Source organism: Equus przewalskii, chromosome 13 (assembly GCF_037783145.1).
Source record: "Equus przewalskii isolate Varuska chromosome 13, EquPr2, whole genome shotgun sequence".
NCBI lineage: Eukaryota > Metazoa > Chordata > Mammalia > Perissodactyla > Equidae > Equus > Equus przewalskii.
Genome location: NC_091843.1, coordinates 87164290 through 87186023, shown reverse-complemented (window position 1 = coordinate 87186023; position 21734 = coordinate 87164290). Strand labels below are relative to the sequence as shown.

At 46.8% G+C, this 21734-nt stretch overlaps 2 protein-coding genes and 1 non-coding gene across 10 annotated transcripts in view; 1 reads left to right on the top strand and 2 right to left on the bottom strand.

Annotated features, from left to right (window-relative positions):
* The window catches only part of AGGF1 (angiogenic factor with G-patch and FHA domains 1), a 60412-nt gene that overhangs the window by 35744 nt on the left and 2934 nt on the right, over nucleotides 1-21734 (top strand). Inside the window, exons 15-16 of the transcript XR_011525715.1 lie at nucleotides 21268-21360; nucleotides 21470-21715. The gene's annotated coding sequence lies outside the window, so the exon portion shown is untranslated. The remainder of the gene's footprint in view (nucleotides 1-21267; nucleotides 21361-21469; nucleotides 21716-21734) is intronic.
* Nucleotides 1909-14737, bottom strand: ZBED3 (zinc finger BED-type containing 3). Of its 8 annotated transcripts, none has more exons than XM_070571594.1 (5): nucleotides 14461-14737; nucleotides 12221-12276; nucleotides 11011-11112; nucleotides 7328-7422; nucleotides 1909-6640 (listed from the first exon to the last, which is right to left on the bottom strand). In XM_070571594.1, exon 5 carries the CDS (start codon nucleotides 6626-6628, stop codon nucleotides 5957-5959), a length of 672 nt encoding a protein of 223 aa, XP_070427695.1. In that variant the 5' UTR covers nucleotides 6629-6640; nucleotides 7328-7422; nucleotides 11011-11112; nucleotides 12221-12276; nucleotides 14461-14737; the 3' UTR covers nucleotides 1909-5956. The 8 variants fall into 8 exon arrangements, with proteins under 8 accessions (XP_070427695.1, XP_070427694.1, XP_070427696.1 ...); XM_070571593.1 differs by lacking the exon at nucleotides 14461-14737 and adding an exon at nucleotides 14183-14273; XM_070571595.1 differs by lacking the exon at nucleotides 14461-14737 and adding an exon at nucleotides 13540-13672.
* LOC139075455 (small nucleolar RNA SNORA47) lies at nucleotides 9364-9501 on the bottom strand. Its single transcript, XR_011525817.1, has one exon. It is a non-coding gene; the product is annotated as a small nucleolar RNA SNORA47 (small nucleolar RNA).

Here is a 21734-nt window from a genome sequence, read left to right as displayed (position 1 = left end):
CCCCAAGATGTCTGTGCTAATCCCTGGGACCTGTCAATATGTCACCAGGCAGGGGAGAATTCAGTTTGCAGATGGAATCAGATTGCTAACCAGCTGACCTGAAGATAAGGAGAGTGTCTTTTAAATGTGGAAGACGGAGGCAGAGTGAGGCAATGTGAGAAGGACTGGCCCTTGCTGGCCTTGAAGATGGAAGGGGCCAGAAGCCAAAGAATGTGGGCAGCCTCTTGAAGCTGGAAAAGGCAAAAAACGCATTCTCTCCTAGAGCCTTTTAGAAAGGAATGCAGCCCTACCAACACTTTGAGATCCATTTCAGACTTCTGACCTGCAGAACTGCAAGGTAATGCCTTTGTGTTGTCTTAAGCCATGAAGTTTCTGGTAATTTGTTAAAGCAGCAATGAGGATACAGAGGCTGACCTTGTCTCCTCTCGGAGAGCTGGCTGGCTTCCCCCAGCACCAGAGGTCGTGGGTGGGAGTAGCCAACACCAGCCCAAGTGTCAGCGAGCACTCAGGCCAGGATCCAGAGGCCCCGGCACCGCTGAAACGTGGGCCGAGAGAGGCCTGGAAGCAAGTGCAGCTGTTTGGCCACAGGTGTTACTGGGATCCGGGGATCAAGCTCCAGCCTGCAATCTGCCACTTCCTAGCTGTGTGGTGTTCAGAGGGTCCCTTCACCTTGCTGAAGTGTGGGGCCTCATTTATTAAATATGGACAGTTACACCTGCCCTGCCTGCAGGGTGTCATGAGGACAAAGAGTAGAGTACGCGAGAGTGTGCTGATTGCTCTGCACACATTTTCATTTCTAGGTAGTGAATCTGATAGTAGTACTGCAGTACTGTGGAAGAAGCTTGCTATACTCCTATTGTTTTTAGTAACAAGCGTACATATGTGACTTTCAACATTTTTTTCTAAGTCTGCAGTCGAGAAAATCCAATTAAACAGAGCAACCGATTCACTCAAAGTTTAGTTGATGTTTCACTATATTTCACATGATCATAGCATATTAGAGCCAAAGGGGAGCAGATTCGGGCTGTGGAAAGGTAAGATGGTCAAACCTTTAGAAAGAGAGTTCCCCGAGGAGTCCACGGCAGCAAAACGAAACAAAATCAAAAGCCCAGCGTTTATGACTCCCTTCTGAGACATGGACAGCTATGTAAAGTAGAAACTCAGCTCAAACCAGCCAACCCTCCCCTTTTCCAGCCTCTAAGGATGATAACTTGGGTGTGTACAGGGCCCCAGCTGTTCTAGGCTCAGTTGTCATTACCCTGCTTTGCCCACACTCCCTCCTCCCTGCCACATGTCAACCGAAAGAAGTGACTGATCACTCTACATCATGGCAGGAGTGGAGGAATTGTGTTCAGGGCAGTCTGGTTCCAGCATCCCATCCACCTCACTAATGCAGTGCATGCATTGCTCTCAAAGGCAGTACCCAGGTAGTCCAAGTAGCAAGCTGTTGCCTAAATCCAGGGAAGCCCTGCGGATGTAGGCAAGGTATGTCACTCACCCATTGGCAGTGACATCTCTCTGTGAGCAGGCTGTGCCACAGCCAGAGAGGCCGATGCAATCCCTGGAACCCACCTGTGCCCACTCAAGTCCCACGGCTTAGCTGACATCGGGCTGCCAGCTCGGCTGGTTGCTCCAGGTAGCCCTCTTGCTTTGCCAGGTGAGTGAGCAGAAGCCCTTAAGGCCAAAGCAGCAGCCTGTCTGTTGAGGCTGGAGGCAGGTGAGCCGCCATAGCCACTGTCTCCTGAGAGTGGACAGGCCACTCTGTTTCTCCTCTGTTAGATGACAGAGTTGGACTGCACAAGGGCTATGTTTCTTTCTAGGATTTTCTGGAAGTGGGGATTACGTCAGTCCTCGTGTTGCAGGTTTTGTTTATTTTAACTAAGGAAGCTGAATGCTAATCGTGAGGAGTTTCCATTTGCAAAATGTAAGTAATTTTATTTTTTATTATAAAAGTATTCATGCTTGGTATAAAAATTATAACAGTACAGAAGTGTATAAAGCTGGAAGTAAAGTATCTCAACTCCCACAGCCAGCACTCAGTCACCAGTCAGGGTAATTGTTCTCCTGCCCCTCAACAGGCAATTGGCGCTCCCCTTAGCCAACCTTCTTGAGGGAGCAGTTAAGACTCTAAAAGTAAATCTTTGCTTATTTTAATGGTTCTAACAATTGATGAAATAGAAGAATAACAGGGGCCAGCCTGATGGTGCAGTGGTTAAGTTCGCATGCTCCGCTTCGGCAGCCCAGGGTTCACAGGTTCAGATCCCAGGTGCAGACCTACACACTGCTCATCAAGCCATGCTGTGGTGGTGTCCCACAGACAAAATAGAGGAAGATTGGCACAGACGTTAGCTCAGCAACAATCTTCCTCAAGGAAAAAAAAAAAAGAAATAACATTTGTAGATTTGTCTTCTTCTGAAAAGTCCAGATTCAGATCTTATAGCCCAACTTACAAATCCACATTAAGTTAGATTTCCATACTTAAGAGAAATAACTTATACTATTATTAGAGTAATGTAAAAATTGCAAAAGACAAATAAACTACATTAAAATACCAATAGCCATTTTACCGAGGTGACAGGACTGTGGGGGAGTTCTTTTTTTTCTGCCATTCTTTGTAGATTGGGGTATTGCTTTCGTGTTACTTGTATAATGAAAAAAGTTGTTTTACGAAAAACACTCCTGATAATGACATGCTGGAATAGTTGATTGAATTCAAACCAAGCAGCCCAATAACCGACACTTACTAAATCTTTGTTGATTAAATAGCTTTAAAAAAAAGTATTACTGCTATTTCCTTTTAGGTTATTTTTCCTATTATGAATTCTACTCAGAACTAAAGATGAATAATTATTAATATAATTATGGGAAAACTAACTTGTAAAAATCTTTAATACATTGAGTGGGTTCAATGCCTCAAATATTTGAGCAGCTATTATCTGCAAAGCACTGTGGGAGTAGAAGGATGAGTAAACTCCATTCCTACCCCCAAAGGCTCAAGGTCTGGTAAGGGCGTCGTACAAGAATCCACAAAGCGTATGCTAGATCCCTGTTCTAAGGTTTGTGAGATACAAAATGCTATGAGTCCAGAGCAGGAAGGAATCCACTAAGTGAGGAATCAAAGCCAGCTTCATGCAGGCCGCTGAGTGTAGGCTTGGTCTCAGAAAATGGGTGGGATCTTTCATACTCAGAATTGAAGGGGTTTTTTAAGTGGAGGGAAGGCAAACAGGCATAGAGGTGCCAAGACCAGGGCACGTCAGGAAGAACAAGGAGTGCAGTCTGGCTGGAGCTTACAGAGTAGGTAGAGGGGACTGGTCAGACTGGCACAGCGTGGGGAGCTTGACTGTCAGGCCACGGAGTCCAAGCTTGTAGATGACGGGTGATCTTGGCGGCTTTTGAGCAGAAAACGTGATATGATCACTGTTGGCTTAGGACAGTTCCTTTGGCCAAGTTGTGTGTTAGGCAGGAGGCAGTGGAGGAAGACAAGGATGGGAAGATGAACCCCAGACGAATGATAAATGGGGCCTGCGCTGGGCAGCTGGCATCAGAGGAAGACAGCTGTGATATTTTGTAGAAATGCACTCAGTAGATCAGGGGCCTAGGATTCAGTGAGACTGGAGTTCAAATCCCACTCTGCTTCTTAGCAGCTGTGTGACTGTGAAGACATTAGTTAGCTCCCCTGGGCCTGACTCTACAAAGTGGGCATAACAGCAGTTACATCCTGGGGTTGCTGCGTGGCAGGCAATTATCCTTGTAAAGCATTTAGCACAGCCCTGGCACATGGTGAATGCTCAGTACATGTCACTGATGGTACTGCCTGGAATTGGAGGAAGGAAACAGCTATCCGCCCGGTGACTGAGTAACAAGGGAGACAGGACAGCTGCTAGGAGCATGGCCTCTGGAGGTGGACACTGGATTTGGATCTCAACTCCACTACTTACCAGCTGTGTGATCTTGTACAAACTACTTACCCCTCCCTACCTCAGTCTCCTTAGCTGTAAAATGGGCATGGTCCTAATCCCTCCCCAGGGAGCTGCTGTGAGAAGAGTGAGACAACACATGTCAGGTGTGCAGCATGTGCCTGATACATTTAAGAGCCCAGGAAATGTTAGTGATTGGGTGAGGGGTGGCGATGGGGAGTGGAACAGCTGTGTCCCTCCCACCTGTAGTGATGGGTTATGCAAGCGGAGGTGAGACATGCAGAGAGGACTGAACATGAAGGACGGCGCCGGGAGAGCACTCGGGGCTGGAGGCAGTCAGGAGTCGCTGGCACCGGAGTGATTAGTGTCGCTCTACAGGCAGACGAGCCAAGAATGAGTGCGTCAGATGGCCTAAGGAAACAATCGGACAAATCCAGAACACAGGACATTCCGTAAGACAGGTGGTCAGGACTCTTCAAAAAGTGTGTCACGGAAAAAAATAGTACAAGAGTTGAACCTTGATTGGACTCTTTTTAAAAAAAGATAAAAAGCCATTCTTGGGACAATTGGGGAGTTTTGATTAAGGACCCTATATTAGAGGCTAGTAGGAAATCGTAAGCATGCAGAAGAATGTGTTTATTATCCCTAGGAGATACACGCTGAAATAGGGATGAAATGTCAGGCATGTATGCGGTGGAGGGCAGAAAAATTAGATGTGGCACAATGTTAACAACTGTTCAGTCTAGGCGGAGGGTCTCTATGAGTACTCATTGTACTAGCCTTTCAGCTTTTCCTGGATGCTTGAAATTTTTCAATATAAAAAAATGAGGAAAAAAAGACCTGAAGAAAAACTGTTTGGGAATGAGTCTACATCAGCAAAAGGAATTCTGTGGAGGAGCAAATTCCACCTACCAAGGGAGAAATTTCAAGAAGGGAGAGCTTGAGCAAAACGAAGGCTGAAAATAAATCACCCCCTTTGGCACTGGGAGATTGTGGCGGCCTCTTAAAGAGTCCAGCGTATTGGGGAAGCTGTGCACGGAGTGAAGGAGGAAAGAATGGCAGCAAGGTCTAGTAACCTCCTTGGACGCTGTTCAGTCGGCAGCATCCAGGCAGGGGGTCTTTCTTTTCAGTATGAGGGAGATGGGTGTTGCTGAGAAAGAGGAGTCTGGGGAAAGGGAGGGAAGGAGACAGAGGAGAGGAGGAGCACCAGGGGAGCAAAGGCCCAGGGAGAGGACCCGGTGGCCTCAGATGGGACGGAGCCTCCTCCTTTGGCCCAGAAATGAGCACTGTGGAGACTTGTGGGGACGGAAGCCCCCACCGCAGTGACCAGAGGTGGAGGTCAAGCCCTGTGGCAGGAGGTGTGAGGCGGGAAGGGGGGAAGCTTACCACAGCTGCCACTGGGTCTGGACGGGAGAGAGGACAGGCAGGGGAGAGAGCGGCTGCACTTGGCATTGCGGGGACTGACAGAGGGCCTCTCTGGGATGGCCCTGAGGAGGCACTCGAGACGGGGAGGCTAACTACTGGCCCCCTTTTCAGAACTTGGTGTTGAGCAGCGACTACCCATTAAAGACTCACTCATCAGGAAACGAGTAACTCTCTTTTGGGTAAACCGCTTTGGCCTCATTTCCATGCACTCTCCACCCTGGGTTGCCCTGCCAGGTGTACAGGCACGTGGTGTGACAGTCTTTGGTGTGTAAGGAAGCGTCCGTCCTTTCGAAGTAACAGGTACAAGGTGGCCACGGCTCCGGGTGATCAGGGTTCACCGGGCTGCTGGAGCGCTCACTTCCGAAGGCGCCCCGAGGAAGGCCACCCCCGCACAGAAGCCCACTAGACGGCGGCTGGAGCTTGGCCCCCGGCACCCCAGAGCAGAAGTGACTTCTGGTTCTGCTCTGGCTCCCCAAGCGCTTCTCAAGGGCCCACATCTGAAGACTGCGATTCGGCGAGGTGGCAGCGGGCCTCGATTCAGCTCCCAGGTGATGCTGGAGACGCTGTCCGCGGAGCGCGCTGGGAAGGGCGCTGGCGTGGGGGTGGAGGGGCAGCTACAGGAGGACCCTGGTCACCAAGCAGCCATCCCGCTCCCCGTCGGGCTCCTCTTTGAGCGGAGTCTGCGGCGGCGCAGCGGCCAAGGCCAAGGCGCCCTCGCGGCGGCTCACCTCCCGCAGCCGCGCCTGCAGCGCCTCCCGCTCGGCCTGCAGCTCCCGGCGCGCCCGGGCCGCCGCGCGCTCCTCCTCCCGCAGCGCCCGCCGCCGGCGCTCCAGGGCGCGCTCGCCCTGCTCCACGGCCGCCTCGCGCCGCGCCAGCTCGCGCTCCCGCAGGCTGCCGCGCACGGCCAGCGCGCCCATCTGCTCCAGCAGGCGCGCCCACTCGCCCTCGGCGGGCGCGGGCGCAGGCGCGGGCGGCGAGCGGCGGGCAGCCTCCTCCAGCGCCCGCCGGTGCGCGCTCTTCAGGTGCTCCCACAGCGCCGGCGCACCCGCCTGGAGGCCCGGCCCGCGGCCCACCTGCTCCCCGCACAGCCGGCAGGTGGCCCAGCGGCCCGCCGCGTGGCCCGGGCGCGCCGGCGCCAGGTGGAAGTAGCCCCAGGCCTCGGAGTAGGGCGCCCCCAGGCGGCCGGCGGGCGCGGGAGCCAGCCCCGGGCACGGGCCGCCCTGCGCCGCCGCCTCGGCCGGCGCGCCGCTCTCGTCCATGGTCCCCGGCGGCTCGCCGCTCCGCATCCTCCGCAGCGCCTGCTCCGCGGGGAAGGGTAAGCACAACGACGACAGCATTACACGCGCGCCCGCGGCTCCCGAGGCTGCCGCCAGCCTGCAGAACCTGCCCCCCGCGACTACGGCTGGAAACCCCGCGGGCACCTCGGGGACCCGGGGCTCTCTGTCAGTATTACCTGTTGATTCCGCGGCAAAATGTCAGCAACGTCTAGCCCTCTTTCCTTAACTAGGAATTCTCTTAGAAATCAAGTGGGTCCCCAGCCAACAAGTACTTAGACTAAAACTGGGCGGCCACGCTTCTCAAATGGAAAGAACTGGCGAAATCAGGGCCGCGTGGCCGCATCGGTTCGCACCAGGCTCCTTTCTCGCCTACGAGTTACTGTCCACGCTCTTCAGAATAAGAGCACTGGGCTCCCTTTTGTATTCTGCTCTCAATGCTGCAGAGCAAACGTTAGAAAGGTGGGGAAAATAAAGCTTTGGGGATGAAAAATTTGTTTCTTAAACTTTAGGGGCAAAAGTGCATTTTTTAAAGTCACCTTTTAAAAAGCTTTCAATGAGGGTGCTTTTTCATGATAAAAATCTTTGTTTTCCTGATTTTAAAGACAATACGCTTATGAGAAAATTGGCAGTACCAAAAGCCATTAAAATGTTTTAGAATATGCCCATTTAGGAAATAGCAATAGACAAAGCAGCTTTCTAAACGTTTACCTTTAAATTAGATGGCGGGCCACGTCCTCATTGCCTCCGGGCTTCCAGCCAACCCAGGTCCTCAGGTAGAAGCTGCAGCATAAGCGTCAGCAGTGCTGGGGGTAAATTCAGAAGACAGGCAGCTGAGCAAGAGGAATTCAATTAACCAGCCTTAAGGACAGATCCTAGAAGTACTGGCTAGGGCCCTGTCCTGGCATTCATTGTTTCAGACCCTCTCATAGGTGCTCAAGTCGTAAAACAAATAAATTAGTTTTCTATACTGCTCATCCCAACTAAATGGGCCCCCCCCCCCCCCATATATTTGCAAGATGAAAGATCGGTCAATACTTTTAATTAAGGAAGAAAAGTAGTAGCTTCTTGCTTTGTCCTACAAAATATCTGTGTTAAAGGGCTCCAAGGCGCCGGCCCGTGGCCCAGTGGTTAAGTTCGCGTGCTCTGCTTCAGTGGCCCAGGGTTTCGCCAGTTTGGATCCTGGGCGCGGACATGGCACCACTCATCAGGCCATGCTGAGGTGGCGTCCTACGTGCCATAACTAGAAGAACCCACAACTAGAATATACACCTGTGTACTGGGGGACCTTGGAGAGAAGAAGAAGAAGAAAAAAAAGATTAGCAAAAGATGTTAGTTCAGGTGCCAATCTTTAAAAAGAAAAAACGAGGATCCCAATGCAATGCCTATCATCACAGTCTTTTCTGTTAGGAAACAGTTTACCACTGATAACCTATCAAACAAGAGGGGGATAGAAAAGGTGAAGTTTATTCTTTAGGAAACAACTTCACAAAGGACCCGATGTGTGATTCTAGACAAATTTGCTTTGAAAGTCTAAAAATAAGAAGAGAACACACGAGAGACTCTTGGAGCTCATCTGAGACCTTATTTCAGGGGAAGATCAAGGCCAAGTTGGGAGAACCATGCACGGTGAGATAGCCAGTGCCCACTCACACTGTCAGCAATGAAATGATAGTTCCAGAATCTCTTTTGTAAATGCAACTAGGAGTGACTGAAGACAAAGATGAGAGCAGGAAAAATAAGTTGCTATAATAATAGTATTTAGTGTAAGCTTTTAATTCAATTGCTAATAATCTTGTTACAGATGCATTACAGTTTTCTAAACCGCAGTATTTTTTTCCCACCAAGCAAGTCCATTCAGGATCAGGCATGACATTTAACATCTCTCTCTCATTTTAAAAAAAGATAACGAATTTACCAGAATCGTGAAAAAAAGACAAGTACCAGGCCTCTTCTAAACAAAACAGCTATTTACATATCTTCTGATGCAACAGGCATTGATTTGAATATGGTTACTTATGATGACCAATTAGTATAAAAGGTCTGTAGAAATTAAAGGCTAGATTTCCCCAGAGCTTTATTAAATAGCTAAAGTCCCCAAAGCAGGAGTGGTGGGACAAGGAGGGGAGTTACAGACCACCTTCAAGGATAATTTTTTTATGGTTAGTAAACCTTTATGGTTAGTCAACAGAACCAGGTTTTAGTCTTAGAAATATTTTTTGTCATCCAACTTTATCTAAAATTTTCTCTACACTGTTTTTTTAGAATTTCATCCCTTCTACATTAGAATTTTATCTTTCCAGAGTTCCTTTTTTTATTACTAGACACACACAAAAGTAGAGAGAACAGTATTACGAATCCCTGTATTTATTTTATGAATTAAAAGAAATTTAGCATTTTTCTATAATATCAAGACTATCGTTTCGCATTCTGATACGCTTTCTTGAGCTGGGGGTTGAAAATTGTACATAAGCTGCGGACTCGCTGACTTGTGCCAAAGTCTGAGTAATCATTACTGATGTGCCCCTAACAGTGCCAGAGGTGGCCAATTACTGTCATGCTTTACCTCCCTGCAAGATGTCTCTGAGTTTCTACAAAATCCGGGATGCCCAGAGGAGTGCCACATACGTGAATGCCATCTGTTAGAAGAGCTAAGCTGGAAACAAGGGCGAGAAGCACTGATTTTGATGTCTTAATCCTTGAGACTTAGTGGAACGCCTCATCTGAGCCAGAGACAAGCAGCATCACAAATGTCGGCCAGCACAGGGCTGCCCCTCCGAGGGCGGCAGAGGGACATCCTCTGCCTCGGCAGGCCTTCACTCTCGGAGGTCTTAACCGGTAGAAGGCAGCACGGTACAGGACTGCCTCACCTTCTCAGTCCTCCACACGCAGCTACATTTTGGCTCGATACACTCTTCTGTTCAAACTCAATATCTAGGGTGACCCACAGTGTGGCCACAAGTCATAACGCCTTCGTAGCCCTGCTAAACAAGCCCTGAGCTCATTTCAACCACCCCTACCGTGCAGAGGGAGAGAAGCCATCTCGGCTTGGAAGAGAAGCTTTAGAATCATCAGCCACCACCCTAACACACAAAGAGCTCTTACAAACTGCCGAGAAAAGGGCAAACAACCCAACAGAAACATGGGCAAGAAATATGAGCAGGCAAGTGACCTAAGAGCAAAATCGGATGGCCAGGAAATTCGTGAAAAGACGCACAGAATCACTTATCTTCAGGGAAGTGCTGTTAAATTAACAGCAAGGTCTCATTTTCAATGCATCACACTAACAAAAATAAAGAGGGCTGCCAGCCAAAGCCAGAAGGGAGGCAGAGAAAAGATGTCCACTAGTGCATTACTAGTGGACATGTGAAGGCTTTTAGGAAAGCAATCTGGCAATTTCTATGAATTAAAAATAGGTCTAATCAGGGATCCCACTCCAGGAAATCTATTCTGTAGAAGTAAAAGTACCAATACGTAAAGTAACGTGTAGTAGGATGTTTGTTACAGTGTTATTTAGAATGGCAAAAAACTGGAGACAGGAGCGCCTATCAGCAGGAGAGTGGCTGGGTAAATAGTGTGTGTTCACATCGGGAATAGTATGCGGCCATGACAAGGAGGGACTGGAGCTATGCCACATGACCTGGAGACAGGAGCGCCTATCAGCAGGAGAGTGGCTGGGTAAATAGTGTGTGTTCACATCGGGAATAGTATGCGGCCATGACAAGGAGGGACTGGAGCTATGCCACGTGACCTGGAGACAGGAGCGCCTATCAGCAGGAGAGTGGCTGGGTAAATAGTGTGTGTTCACATCGGGAATAGTATGCGGCCATGACAAGGAGGGACTGGAGCTATGCCACGTGACCTGGAGGGATTTCTGGAGGAACTGTTCAGGGAGAAAAGCAAGATGCAGAAAAGCATGTATATGTCATCTTACTATTATTTAAATAACATACAGATCTGTACAGGATACATAAAGATTGTAGATGTATGTGGAGGAAGGAGACACACGATGGGTTGAGGGGGTGGCAGCTGACGTGAGAGGAGAAGGGAAGAGGTAAACACAAAGGAGAAGAAATAAGGCACTAAGAAAGCGTGCAGGCCATCCTGGGTGTACATTTAGGTAGAATGTGGATATGGCAGGGTCTACACCTAAATAAAAAGTAATTTTATAAAACAATCCTCAGGCATGTGAGCTCAGGCAGGGCTAGGCAGCCTTAGCGATGGAGACTGGAGGGAACAGTCCCTTGGGGCATAGTGCACTGCCATTGGGCCTGGAGGGGACCCTGAGAGGTCATTCGGTGTCGGGTGGTTCGCTGTGCCCTGCTTGAGCAGAGGGAGATTCTGCATCCACAGGAGATGCAGGATGCATTGGGAGAGCAGCCCACCCCACTCACCTCCTTGGCACAGGGTAGGCACTCAGGGGGCGCTGCATTAAATGAAATGAGCCCAACTTTACGTTTCTTAGCCCCGGCTCACCCGAGTCGCCATGTCTGCATCTGTCAAGGGAAATGATAAAATTATCTGCTTCTAAACAGGTGGCTGAAATCAGATAATGCAAATGATCTCGCTGTTGGACTCTCCAGTGCTATATAAATTCAAGGCATGAACAAAAAGAAGCTACCAGTATTTACTGTTCAAACATGCCCACATTAATATCGTAGTGGCTAAAAGGCACTTATTTTTCTCTTTGACATTCTATTACTCAATAGAGTAGGTAATTTAAATTGGAAGAATTCTCTTGGGCATTTTTTAATACAAAAAGCAAATAAAAAAGAATCACAGATCCACCTCCCAACCCCCAGCCAGATTTATTTTCACTTCCTAAATTGATCTTCATGCAAAATAGGTTGCTCATCACCCAGGTAGAAGATAACAGGGAGGTCTGGTTAGCTGGCGTCCTGTGATAGGCATTTCTTCCTTACCAAATACCCAGCAAAAATGCACATTCGTTAACTGTATGGTTAGCTCACAAGAACAAAATGAAAAATAAGAGCTCTCCTAATTTTTTCCTTAAACAGTTTTTAAACTACCAGAAAAGTGCCAGTGAATGTGATGATTCTGCCGACATCCATCCACTCCTTCATTCAAAGGCTCCTTGTGCACCTGCTCAGGGTTAGGCACGTGCTTCCTGCTGAGGATGCCATGGGAGCAGCGCATAGTCCCTGCCCTGTGGAAGCCCACTGTCTGGTGGAGAGATGCTTCAAGCAATAATTCTGGTGCCTGTGGCAGAGGTCAGAGCAGTGTTCATGCGTGAAGAGTGGGTAGGGGGGCCTCAGGGACCCTAACACAGATAGATGTTCATGCAGACACTCTGCTTCAGCATCGCTCCTTTTCCATCCTGCTCAGGGTACAAAACTGACTAAAACACATTACCACCAGTGCTGACTCCAATAAATAAAGTTCCAATTCTGTAGTTGTATAACTAGGCTTCCAAGCTCGTATTTTAAAGTAAAATTTCTTGAAGCTAAGTAAAAGCACGGCTAGCATGAAATTAATTTAACAGTGGAAATTTTTGAGTCCAATTTCAGGTGGAGAAAAGTAGATTTTAGTTATTTCATGGAAGAGGAGAGAGGAGTGTTGTTGGTACCATGCCTCTGAACTTACCATTGTGAGTTTCATTCTAGTATCCGTTATCTGGAAGGATGATAAGAAGTCTAACTCTGTGGAAGAAAAAAAATGCACATTAATTACCTCTGCATTTGAAATTCTCTGAAGAAGTTTTATTCTTCTAATAGTCTATCAAATTAAAACCCATATTCCTCAATATGATCTCCCTGAATACCAAAATTCAGGGAGAATAAGGGAAGAGATAAAAACCTGGATGAATAATTTGTGTAAATATGGGTATAGACACACACCATATGACTATAACATTGAGAATCATCCTACAAACCACCCACAAAAGTTAATTTTATTTTATACTTACGCTTATACACATACAAAATATCAGGCAGGCCAAAAGCCAAAGAACCAGGCAGTGTTCTCAAAAGGAAATAACAAATGAATTATAGTTCTAACAGTCCTTCTATAGTCCAGGCTAATGTGGATTAATCCAGCAGCTTGAGCCTGGATTTTAGGTGGGAAATTCACACTAATGTGAAATCCACACAGTCTTGTGTGGAAACACTCAAACATTTTCATTTACTTTATCCACTAGTGACTTTAATCAAAACAGAACATAATGATTAAAACAAATAACTAGCCTTGACAACTGAGGGATCAAGGAAACCACAATTCATTCATCTGTTACCTGTGCATCTCTGTTGAAATACTAGTTTACTGCCATGTATTAATCTGTTTATAAACAGATCCAGACAATTGGAAAAATTAGTCAGGAATCACCATGCTGAAGGCTCAGATGAAGTAAAAATGCTTCCAAACTGTGAAGTATGGACCCCCAGGTTAGGGAATAAAGGGTTAACGATGAAAAATTTGGCAAAAGTTTGCATATGAACTGTAAAAAAATGTATTGGACCCACAGCTTATTATCTGGTGAATCAGAGATGTTCTCTAAACGTCATAAGCCAAATTCTTAGATATCTCTACCATTAGCTAAAAGGCTGAGAAACACTCTCTTTCTATTAATGCATTTTTTAAAAATGAAAATTGTGAAGTGTTCTGCCTAAAGTGGACTTTTATTTCAGACCTACATTACTTTATTTAATACATGTTTCCAAAAAGAAGGGTGTTGATCCATTTTATCTTGTAAAATACGTAATTTAATATGAATTAGAAGGACTAAAAGCTGCCCTACTTTGAAGGCTTGTGTACCACGAAGACTTTTTAATTAAGAATTACCTTGTTTGAGCTCTTAGCCTTTTTACACGTTGTTATATACTTTTTACTGTCCGTTGCCTCAAGCTATTTTTGGCCAAAAAAAGTATACAAATAATACATTAATGAAAAGTGCAGAAAATAATTACCCTAATTATGTCAATTTATTAAGCTGTTTCTACACCAGTTTCTCTCAAACACCATATCTTTGTAGTCTTGGCTAAGGAGAAGTTCGAATGCTGGCAGGTACTTATTTTTTTCTTTCAAGGAGGGAAAAATAACTTTGCTGGGTGAGCTCTGGGCGTCTGGTCACTGTAAGCAGTTACAGCCAGCTGCTCCTGTCGGCTCCAGGCGGATGAGAAAATCCTTTTGTTTGAGCACCGCGGCGTGGGGGTGGGGATGCCTGTCGGAGCAGCTGGCTTGCCTTCGGCTCCTCCTCCCCAAAGTGGGGAACAGTAAGAAAGTCTCCGTTAGAGACAGACACGCTCCCGGGCACCCACCCTCTTGCACTGTTCAAAGTCTGCAATAAGGCGACTGTCGTCAAGGCAGAGCGGATGGTTTTCGAGATTCCCGAGTAAGTTTTTTGGGGGAGACGGGAGAGAAGGAGCAAGAAGGAGGTGCTGAAGGAAGTCGCACGGGGCCTCCCGCAGAAGCCGGGTCCCAGCGCATCCTTCGCAGGCGGGACGGGCTGAGCGCGGCGGCTCACCTGCGGCCCCGAGGCCGGCCGCCCCCGCGCCCCCCCGCCGCCGCCCCGCCCGCTCCCCGGGGCCCCCCGGGCGCGCCCGCACTCACCCGGCCCCGGGGCGCGGCGGGGCGGCGGCGCCGCGAGTCGGGACCCCGCAGACATCTTGTCCGGGGCGGAAACCGCGCGGCCCCCTTAAAGACACAGCGCCCAATTCCCGCGTCGGGGAAGCGGGGGAGGGGGGACCGTAACGCGGGGCCGGTCGTTGAGCGGACTGGGGAGTCACTCCTGAACCCTCCCGGCCCACGAGTGACAGACTTGTGTTTGCCCAGGTTTAAAAAGGATGCAGTAGTGGAGTGATTTTAAAAATGTAATCTTTGTTTCGTACCTTTCCATTAACCTTCCAAGACCTGGATTCCCCGTCTGGAGTCTCTGAGTGCAGTTTGCATCCTTCCAGGTTCAAGGTGTGATGGCACGAGTTATTACAAGAAATCCGCCAATCAAGGCCTGCACAGATGAAGATGGGGCTCATTGGTGTTCACTAAAACTCAGAGACGCTGGCCTGGTTATCAGCCAGCTTTTGATAGATCGCGCTGAGGTAACCACGCCGCAACTCAGTGATTCACGGTAACAAAGATTCATTTCTCAAGCAAATTATGTCTGCTGCAGGCAGCTTTGGCTCTGCTCCACCAGTGCCCTTGATTCCAGGCTCCAGGTTCAAAGATCAACCTTTTTGGGACCTGCTCCCGGTGTGCTGGACCCAGCTTTGACGGAGGGGGAGTCCTCATTTGCAGTGTTGGCTATTTCCATGATGTAAATACTCCCACTGTGGCCTATTTCAAGCTACTAACAGTTTAACGAGTGGCTTGCCAAGTTTCTGGAAATGTAACAACCAGCCCTTGTATGACCCTGGCACATGCTGCTCTTAAAGCAGCTGGCATTCTATTGGCCAAAGCCAGTCACATGACAAAACATGCTGTCAATGGGGTTAGAAAGCATACTCCTCTCATAAGGAAGCCTTGCAAGTCCCCTAACAATGGACAGAGATTGTACAATCCTTTTAAAAGGAGGACAGGGAATAACTGGTTACATTAATATAATGCACCTTACATGCTTTGGTTCAAGTAATTTTTTTTTTTTACCTCATTCTTTCTATAGACTAGAATTTCAAAGTCCATTAATGGAATTTCTCCTTACCGTTCCAAGAATGGTTTCAGAAGAAAAAACTGGTCTGGTGTCTTTAAAGGGATCATTTTGCAATGTGAAGCTTAAATATTAGGTTACTACTTCTCTTCTCTCCAAAAAGGACACTTACCAGCTGTGGTCATCTCATTAAAAGAAAAGTAACTAGTGGAAATAAATCAGGGTAAAGCCACCTCTTATTCATGGTTTAATTCATAACAGATTTTTAAAGTTTATTGTATGTAGCAGTCCTTTTAACAAGAGGCTTTATGACTTTGAGTAACTTAAAAATCCATCTGGCTTTAAACTCACCATGTAATGTTGTTCTTGCTAGTGCCATGGAGTAGATTCTGGCTCCTAGGGACTCGCTGTCCAGCAGAGCAGAACGCTCCCCAGTTTCTCTGCGCCATCCTCTCACCTTCCAGCGCTCTATCAGACAATGCTCCTCCACTGCTTTTCAAAGGGTTTTCATGGCCAATTTTTTCAGAATTGAGTGGCCAGGTCCTTCTTCCTAGTCTGTCAGCTCCACTGAGACCTGTCCACCATGGGTGACCCTGCTGGTATTTGGAATACTGGTGGCATAGCTTTCAGCATCACAGCAGCATGCAGCCACCACAGTATGACCACTGACAGATGGGTGGTGTAGTTCCCTGACCGGGAAATGAACCCCGGTCATGAGGTGAGAGCGTGGGATCTTGACCACTAGACTGTTTAATGAGGTCCATGCTATTTTCATTAGTTTATAGAACAATTTTTAGTAAGTGCTGGTTATGGGCAAAGCCCTATCCTAAACCTGAGTAAGAGTCTGGAGATCCAAGAGACCATTCCCGCCCTCAAGAAGGTTATACTCCAGTAAGACAGCAAGACAAATGCAACTCCAGGAAGAAAGTGAAAAATAATGTAAGAGGAAACATTCACGTGCCACGCTGAATTGAGAACAGCTACATCCTATTGAGAGTGGTGGCATTTTTTTTATTGAGGTAACACTGGTTTATAACATTATATAAATTTCAAGTATACATCATTATATTTCAATTTCTGTGTAGACTACATCATGTTCGCCACCCAAAGACTGATTACCATCCGTCACCACACACATGTGCCCTGTCACCCCTTTCGCCCTCCTCCCTCCCCCTTCCCCTAATTTCTGTATCTATGTGTTTGTTTGTTGTTGTTTTTATCTTCTAGAAAGTGGTAGCATTTAACCTAAATAACCTAAATAAGACCTAAAAAGGGGTAGGATTTGGACTCCTGGAATTATGTTTATTATCCTAGCTAGATGTGTTTTGGATTTATTTTTGAAGTCCAGAGAAAAGGAGCCTGTTTTTTCTGTGTTTGATTCCATCCTTATACTTTCTTATAGTCTGAAATCTCTTTCTTGTAGTTCTAAATTAAACTTTAAGTCAAATTATAAAATATATTGCAAACATCTAATAACTCTTCTTCTTTGCCCCACATTCTTTGTTCAAATTTTGGCAAGAAAAAACCTCTTCAGTTCTTATTTTGGTGTGGCAGTTCCCCTGACTTTCATCATGCATTTAACAGTAAATAAATGACACTTAATTTTCATAAAGGGACCTCATTTCCATCCCCTTTCCTAGAAGTTGGCTAAGCATAAGGAGCTGCGTTTCATTGATAATGCAGAATATTTAATTTCCAGATTCTTGATTAAGATTATAGCCTTGAAATCTGCTATCTAATGATCAAAAACACAGCTTGAGAAAACTATTTATGGAGATTGCCTCAAAAACATGAAATGATAGAGCTGTGTACCAGGAACACACTTTTTTGGTACTCCTGTGTGTGCTTTTGGTCTGTAGTTTTCTTGTGATGTTTTGTCTAGTTTTTCTGTCACTGTAATATTGGCCTCATAAAATGACTTGAGAAGTGTTCCTTTCTCTTCTATTTTTTGGAAAAGTTTGTGAAGAATTGGCATTCATAGGGGCTGGCCCCGTGGCCGAGTGGTTAAGTTCGCGCGCTCCGCTGCAGGCGGCCCAGTGTTTCGTTGGTTCGAATCCTGGGCGCGGACATGGCACTGCTCATCAGACCACGCTGAGGCAGCGTCCCACATGCCACAACTAGAAGAACCCACAGCGAAGAATACACAACTATGTACTGGGGGGCTTTGGGGAGAAAAAGGAAAAAATAAAATCTTTAAAAAAAAAAAAAGAATTGGCATTCATTCTTCTTTAAGTGTTTGGTGAAATTCAACAGAGAAGCCATCTGGGCCTGGATTGTTCATTATGGGTACTATTTTAGATTGTTAATTCAACCTCTTCGTTTTGTATAGATCTGTTCAAATTGTCTGTTCCTTCTTGAGTTAGTTTTTGTAGTTTGTATCTTTCTAGGAATTTGACCATTTCATCCAAGTTATCTAATGTTTTGGTATACAGTTGTGCGTAGTATTCCTTTTTGTTTCTGTAAGGTTGGTAGTAATGTCCCCTCTTTCACCTCTGGTTTCCTCTGTGTGCTTCTGATGAACTTTCCATTGGGGTCATACCGTCTGCCTTCAGTGAGGCACCTTGTAGAAATAGCTGCATAAAATTCATTATCAGGGCCAGTGTCACGTTGTCATCAACTACAGTCATCATTGCATCTCACAGTGTTTTTTCTGCAGGACCCAGAGAGAAGACCGTTCTCTGATCCCTCATGCCGTGAAAAGCTCTGCATCCCAGAAGCAAATGGGACCCTTTAATCCTGTGGGCACTGTGGATCATGTAACTGATGGTTTCCCTGCTTTAGCCGCTAGGAAGGATAAGAGTCAAATATGGGATGCCTGCTCTTTTAGTTTCCCAGGGCGGCTGTAACAAATACTAACGACTGAGTGGCTTAAAACAACAGAAATTTATTTTCTCACAGTTCTGGAGGTTAGAAGCCCAAAATGAAGGTGTCAGCAGGGTCATGCTCCCTCCGAAACCTGTAGCAGGGAATCCTTCCTTGCCTCTTGCTAGGTTCCCGTGGCGGCCGGCAGCCCTTGGTTTGCAGCCACATTACTCCAGTCTCTGCCTCTGTTGTCACGTGTTCTCCTTGTGCGTCTGTATCCGGACTTCTCTCTTCATAAAAAGCCACTAGTCATATTGGATTAAGCCCCATTCTAATGACCTCATCTTAACTTGGTTACCTCTGCAAAAACCCTATTTCCAAATGAGGTCACATTCACAAGTACCTGGGGTTGAGAATTCAACCTATCTCTTTTGCGGGGGACACACAATTCAACTCATAATACTTACCTACCAGTTCCACACAGTCAACTTCTCTGGGCCCTAATCTTTTATTTTCCTACCTGTGTTTTCCTTTTGCCCTGATTCCCTGGATTAATGAGTTTTTCTTAATTATGTGCATCTTTGGCAGTGCCTGAAGGAAAGGAGGCAGAAAGGGAGGAGAGAAGGAGGGAGGAAAAGGGGAAAGAGAGAAAGGGAGGGAGGAAGAAAAGTTTGCCAAAAAAAAAAATCAGACGTGGAACTTGGGGAACAGAGTTGCAGGAATGGGGAGTGGGGGCAGGAAGCCGGGCTGGAGAAGGGTTTTTGCTCTGTGGGCTTCATCAGAGCCTTGGAAGTACTCTTCTGGGGGATGAGAGCAGTGGTTTGCAGCTGCCTGCAGCTTAGTGACCTAGAGAAAAGTGGGAAGGTAGTTTGAGGAGCTGAGGATTAGGGGGAGAAGGGCGTGATCTGGCTACTTTTAATACCCACGTTAGCAGACACGGTATGGATCCAGGTTCTGTGGTGCTTGTAAACTTAGACAGTGTTGAGGACCCATGTATGCTAGCTACTGGGGACACAGACCCATAAATCAATGATTTAATGCACACAATCTACCCTGGAGGACACCATCCCATCCCTATAGAATATTATTCCCCAAAAGGCACCTGAGCTGAAACTTTGTAGGCTCTTCTAATGGTCTGTCAGGCTAGCTACTTCTGGATGTGTATATTTATTAGGATCAGCCAAAACTCCTGAATAAACCACCATTTTCCCTTTCAGCTGTTCCTCATCTTAATCCATCACAGGTGGAAATCTTAATCCTGTTGTCACAGCACACCTAGGGTTATCATCACTCCGCTTACCACTAGAAATGGGGTCCTTGTTACCATCTGATGGGCACGTACTCCAGTTCCAGAATCCTGTCCTGAGGCTTCGAGGTTCAGAGTTTCTAGGCTTCTCCTTTCTAGGGCCACTCTGGTACCCACTTTCTTAGCTTGGGTTTCCCCAAATGCTGTGACTATGACAAGAACTGGGATGCAGGCAGTTTGAGAGGTGATCATGGAAGCAAGACTGGGGGAGCAGGGAGAGTGTGAAAGAAATGCATGCCCAAGTGAAAAGGCTTTCTTTTCTTTTTTAACTGTAACTAATTGTGTGGCTTTCAAATAATGTCTTCATTTTATATTTGTAATTACGACAAAGTTTATTCCCACATGGTGAACTGTTTTCAGCCCTCACCTCTAGGCATTTTTCAGACCAACTTCTTCATTTTTTAACTTTGTCATTTTCTGTCCTTTAATGTTAGAAAAATGTTACCATAGACTCTATTACATTGGTTGGCTTTTGGCTTGGAGGCTTATGAAATTTTCTAAACTTATCTCCGAAACTTGACATTTTCACTGTGATTATATATAAGTACAAGTCATTTTTGGCTTGAAACATAGTGACCTAAGCTTGGAGTTTATCCTGGAGGTAGTTTTAAGCAAGAGAATTATATATAGTGAGATTTATATATTAACTATACCACTTTGGGGAGGAATGGGGGACGTGTTTGAGTAAAACAGACTAGAGACAGGTAGACTAGTTGGACAGCTGCATCACTGTGGACCAGAGCCGAGGTTTTTTAAGATTCAACCTGTTCAATATATAGCAGAAAGCAATAAACCAGAGAGCAGATGGGGGACGGAATTGGAATAAGTAACTCCAACGTGGTGTGTGGTTCCCCTGTCTCCCTCATGTCTTTTTCTGGCCTTGGTGTGTGTGAGGAGGCTGAGCCGCTGCTCAGAGGGCAACATCCCATGTAACTCAACCCTAGAGAGTAGCGCTCCCCGGGTGACCTTTCCAGGTCACCAATATGAGAGGGAAACACAGAAAGAAGTGGCTCTCTTCCTATGGGAATTCTCAGAGAGGCATTGGACATCGCTTCCCATTTCTAAGAACTATTGGGAAGAAATAGTACAAGGGTTTACCTCAGCATTGCACCCCTTTTCAGAGCCATCGGTCCCCATCCTGTGTTCTGTTGTGGTTTGTGTGCATCCGTTCATCATAAACCACCACGTGCCCGTTAGTCGACTGTGGCAGGCTTGTGGGTTATCCAGGCAGGGCCCATTGCTGCCATTTCACATTTCCATCTCCTGTGGTTATAAAATGCCTTGTAAAGGCCCATGGTGCACTTTCTGGCTGCTTCACTAGCCCCACGTTTGCAATTTCTGTTAACAAACATACGGTTGAATGGACGGTCAGAATCAAACCCATCAACCACACTAAGGAGGGTTTGTGTCTAAAAGCAAAGACTTCTTTTTGTTTACTGCCGCATCTTAAAGGGAAGAAAGAGAGGGAGGAAAAAACCCAGAAAAGTGACAGCCGGGCGGGCCTTCGTGTCCTTACTCACCCGCCAGAGTCCTTAGCCGAGAGGCTTATGCAGGAGGGGATGTGGAAGTGGTAGGCGACCCTCATGGACAGCCCCATCAGGGTGCTGCTCCATTGCCCGCTTGCTCAAAGTGCTGGGGTGGGGGTTGGGGGTGGCGTCCATGCGGCGTGTTTAAAGGACTCGTGACTGGTTTGAGTGAGCAGCTGCAGGATTCTGTCTCCACAGCTCCGGGGGTCCGTGTCCCCAGCTGTGGTCAGGGTTGATGTGACCTGACCTTGGTGGTCAGACATTCCACACAAGTTTCAGAGGTTCTTACTAACTCCTTTTGCCAAAGGAGAAAGACAAACTGGCACAAAAGAGCTGGTTTGGCTGTTCTCCGAGATAATTATAAAGAGTAACAACAGCAACAAGCCTTTGATTTCCTTTTGTGTCTGTTTTGTGATAGGGGGAAAAGAAAGCATTCCCTGTGTGGCTTGGAAGACAAGCAGGCTTCTGATCCACAGCTCGAGGATTGATCATCCTGCCTCAGAGAAACCAGGTCAGGATGGCTGGCCCAGTGTCTTTGGCTCGGTCTGCTTGGGACGATCCCGCTGCCTGGATTTGTGAATGATGTAGTTAATCCGAAATCTTCCTCTCTCCCCAACCAGACCTTCCTCTCCTTCCTCAAGTCACCACTCTTATGAAGACTTCTTAGACTATAGCAGCTTACAAGGATCTCTCTCTCATCTAAATTTCCCTGGCCTCCGAGTTAGTACCGTGCCTGTACGCATCGTTTCCTGAAAGCCGGCCTTGCCTTCACAGCTCAGCTGTAATGATCTCAGTGGCAGGAATCTGATCTCATATTTTATATATTTTCCCCGTAAAACCCAGCGGAGTGCTGGGTAAATAAAATAGTAAGTCTCAGTAAATACT

Coding starts and splice junctions, on each gene's coding strand:
- ZBED3 (XM_070571594.1), bottom strand. CDS start 6,628: ATGCGGAGCGGCGAGCCGCCGGGGACCATGGACGAGAGCGGCGCGCCG.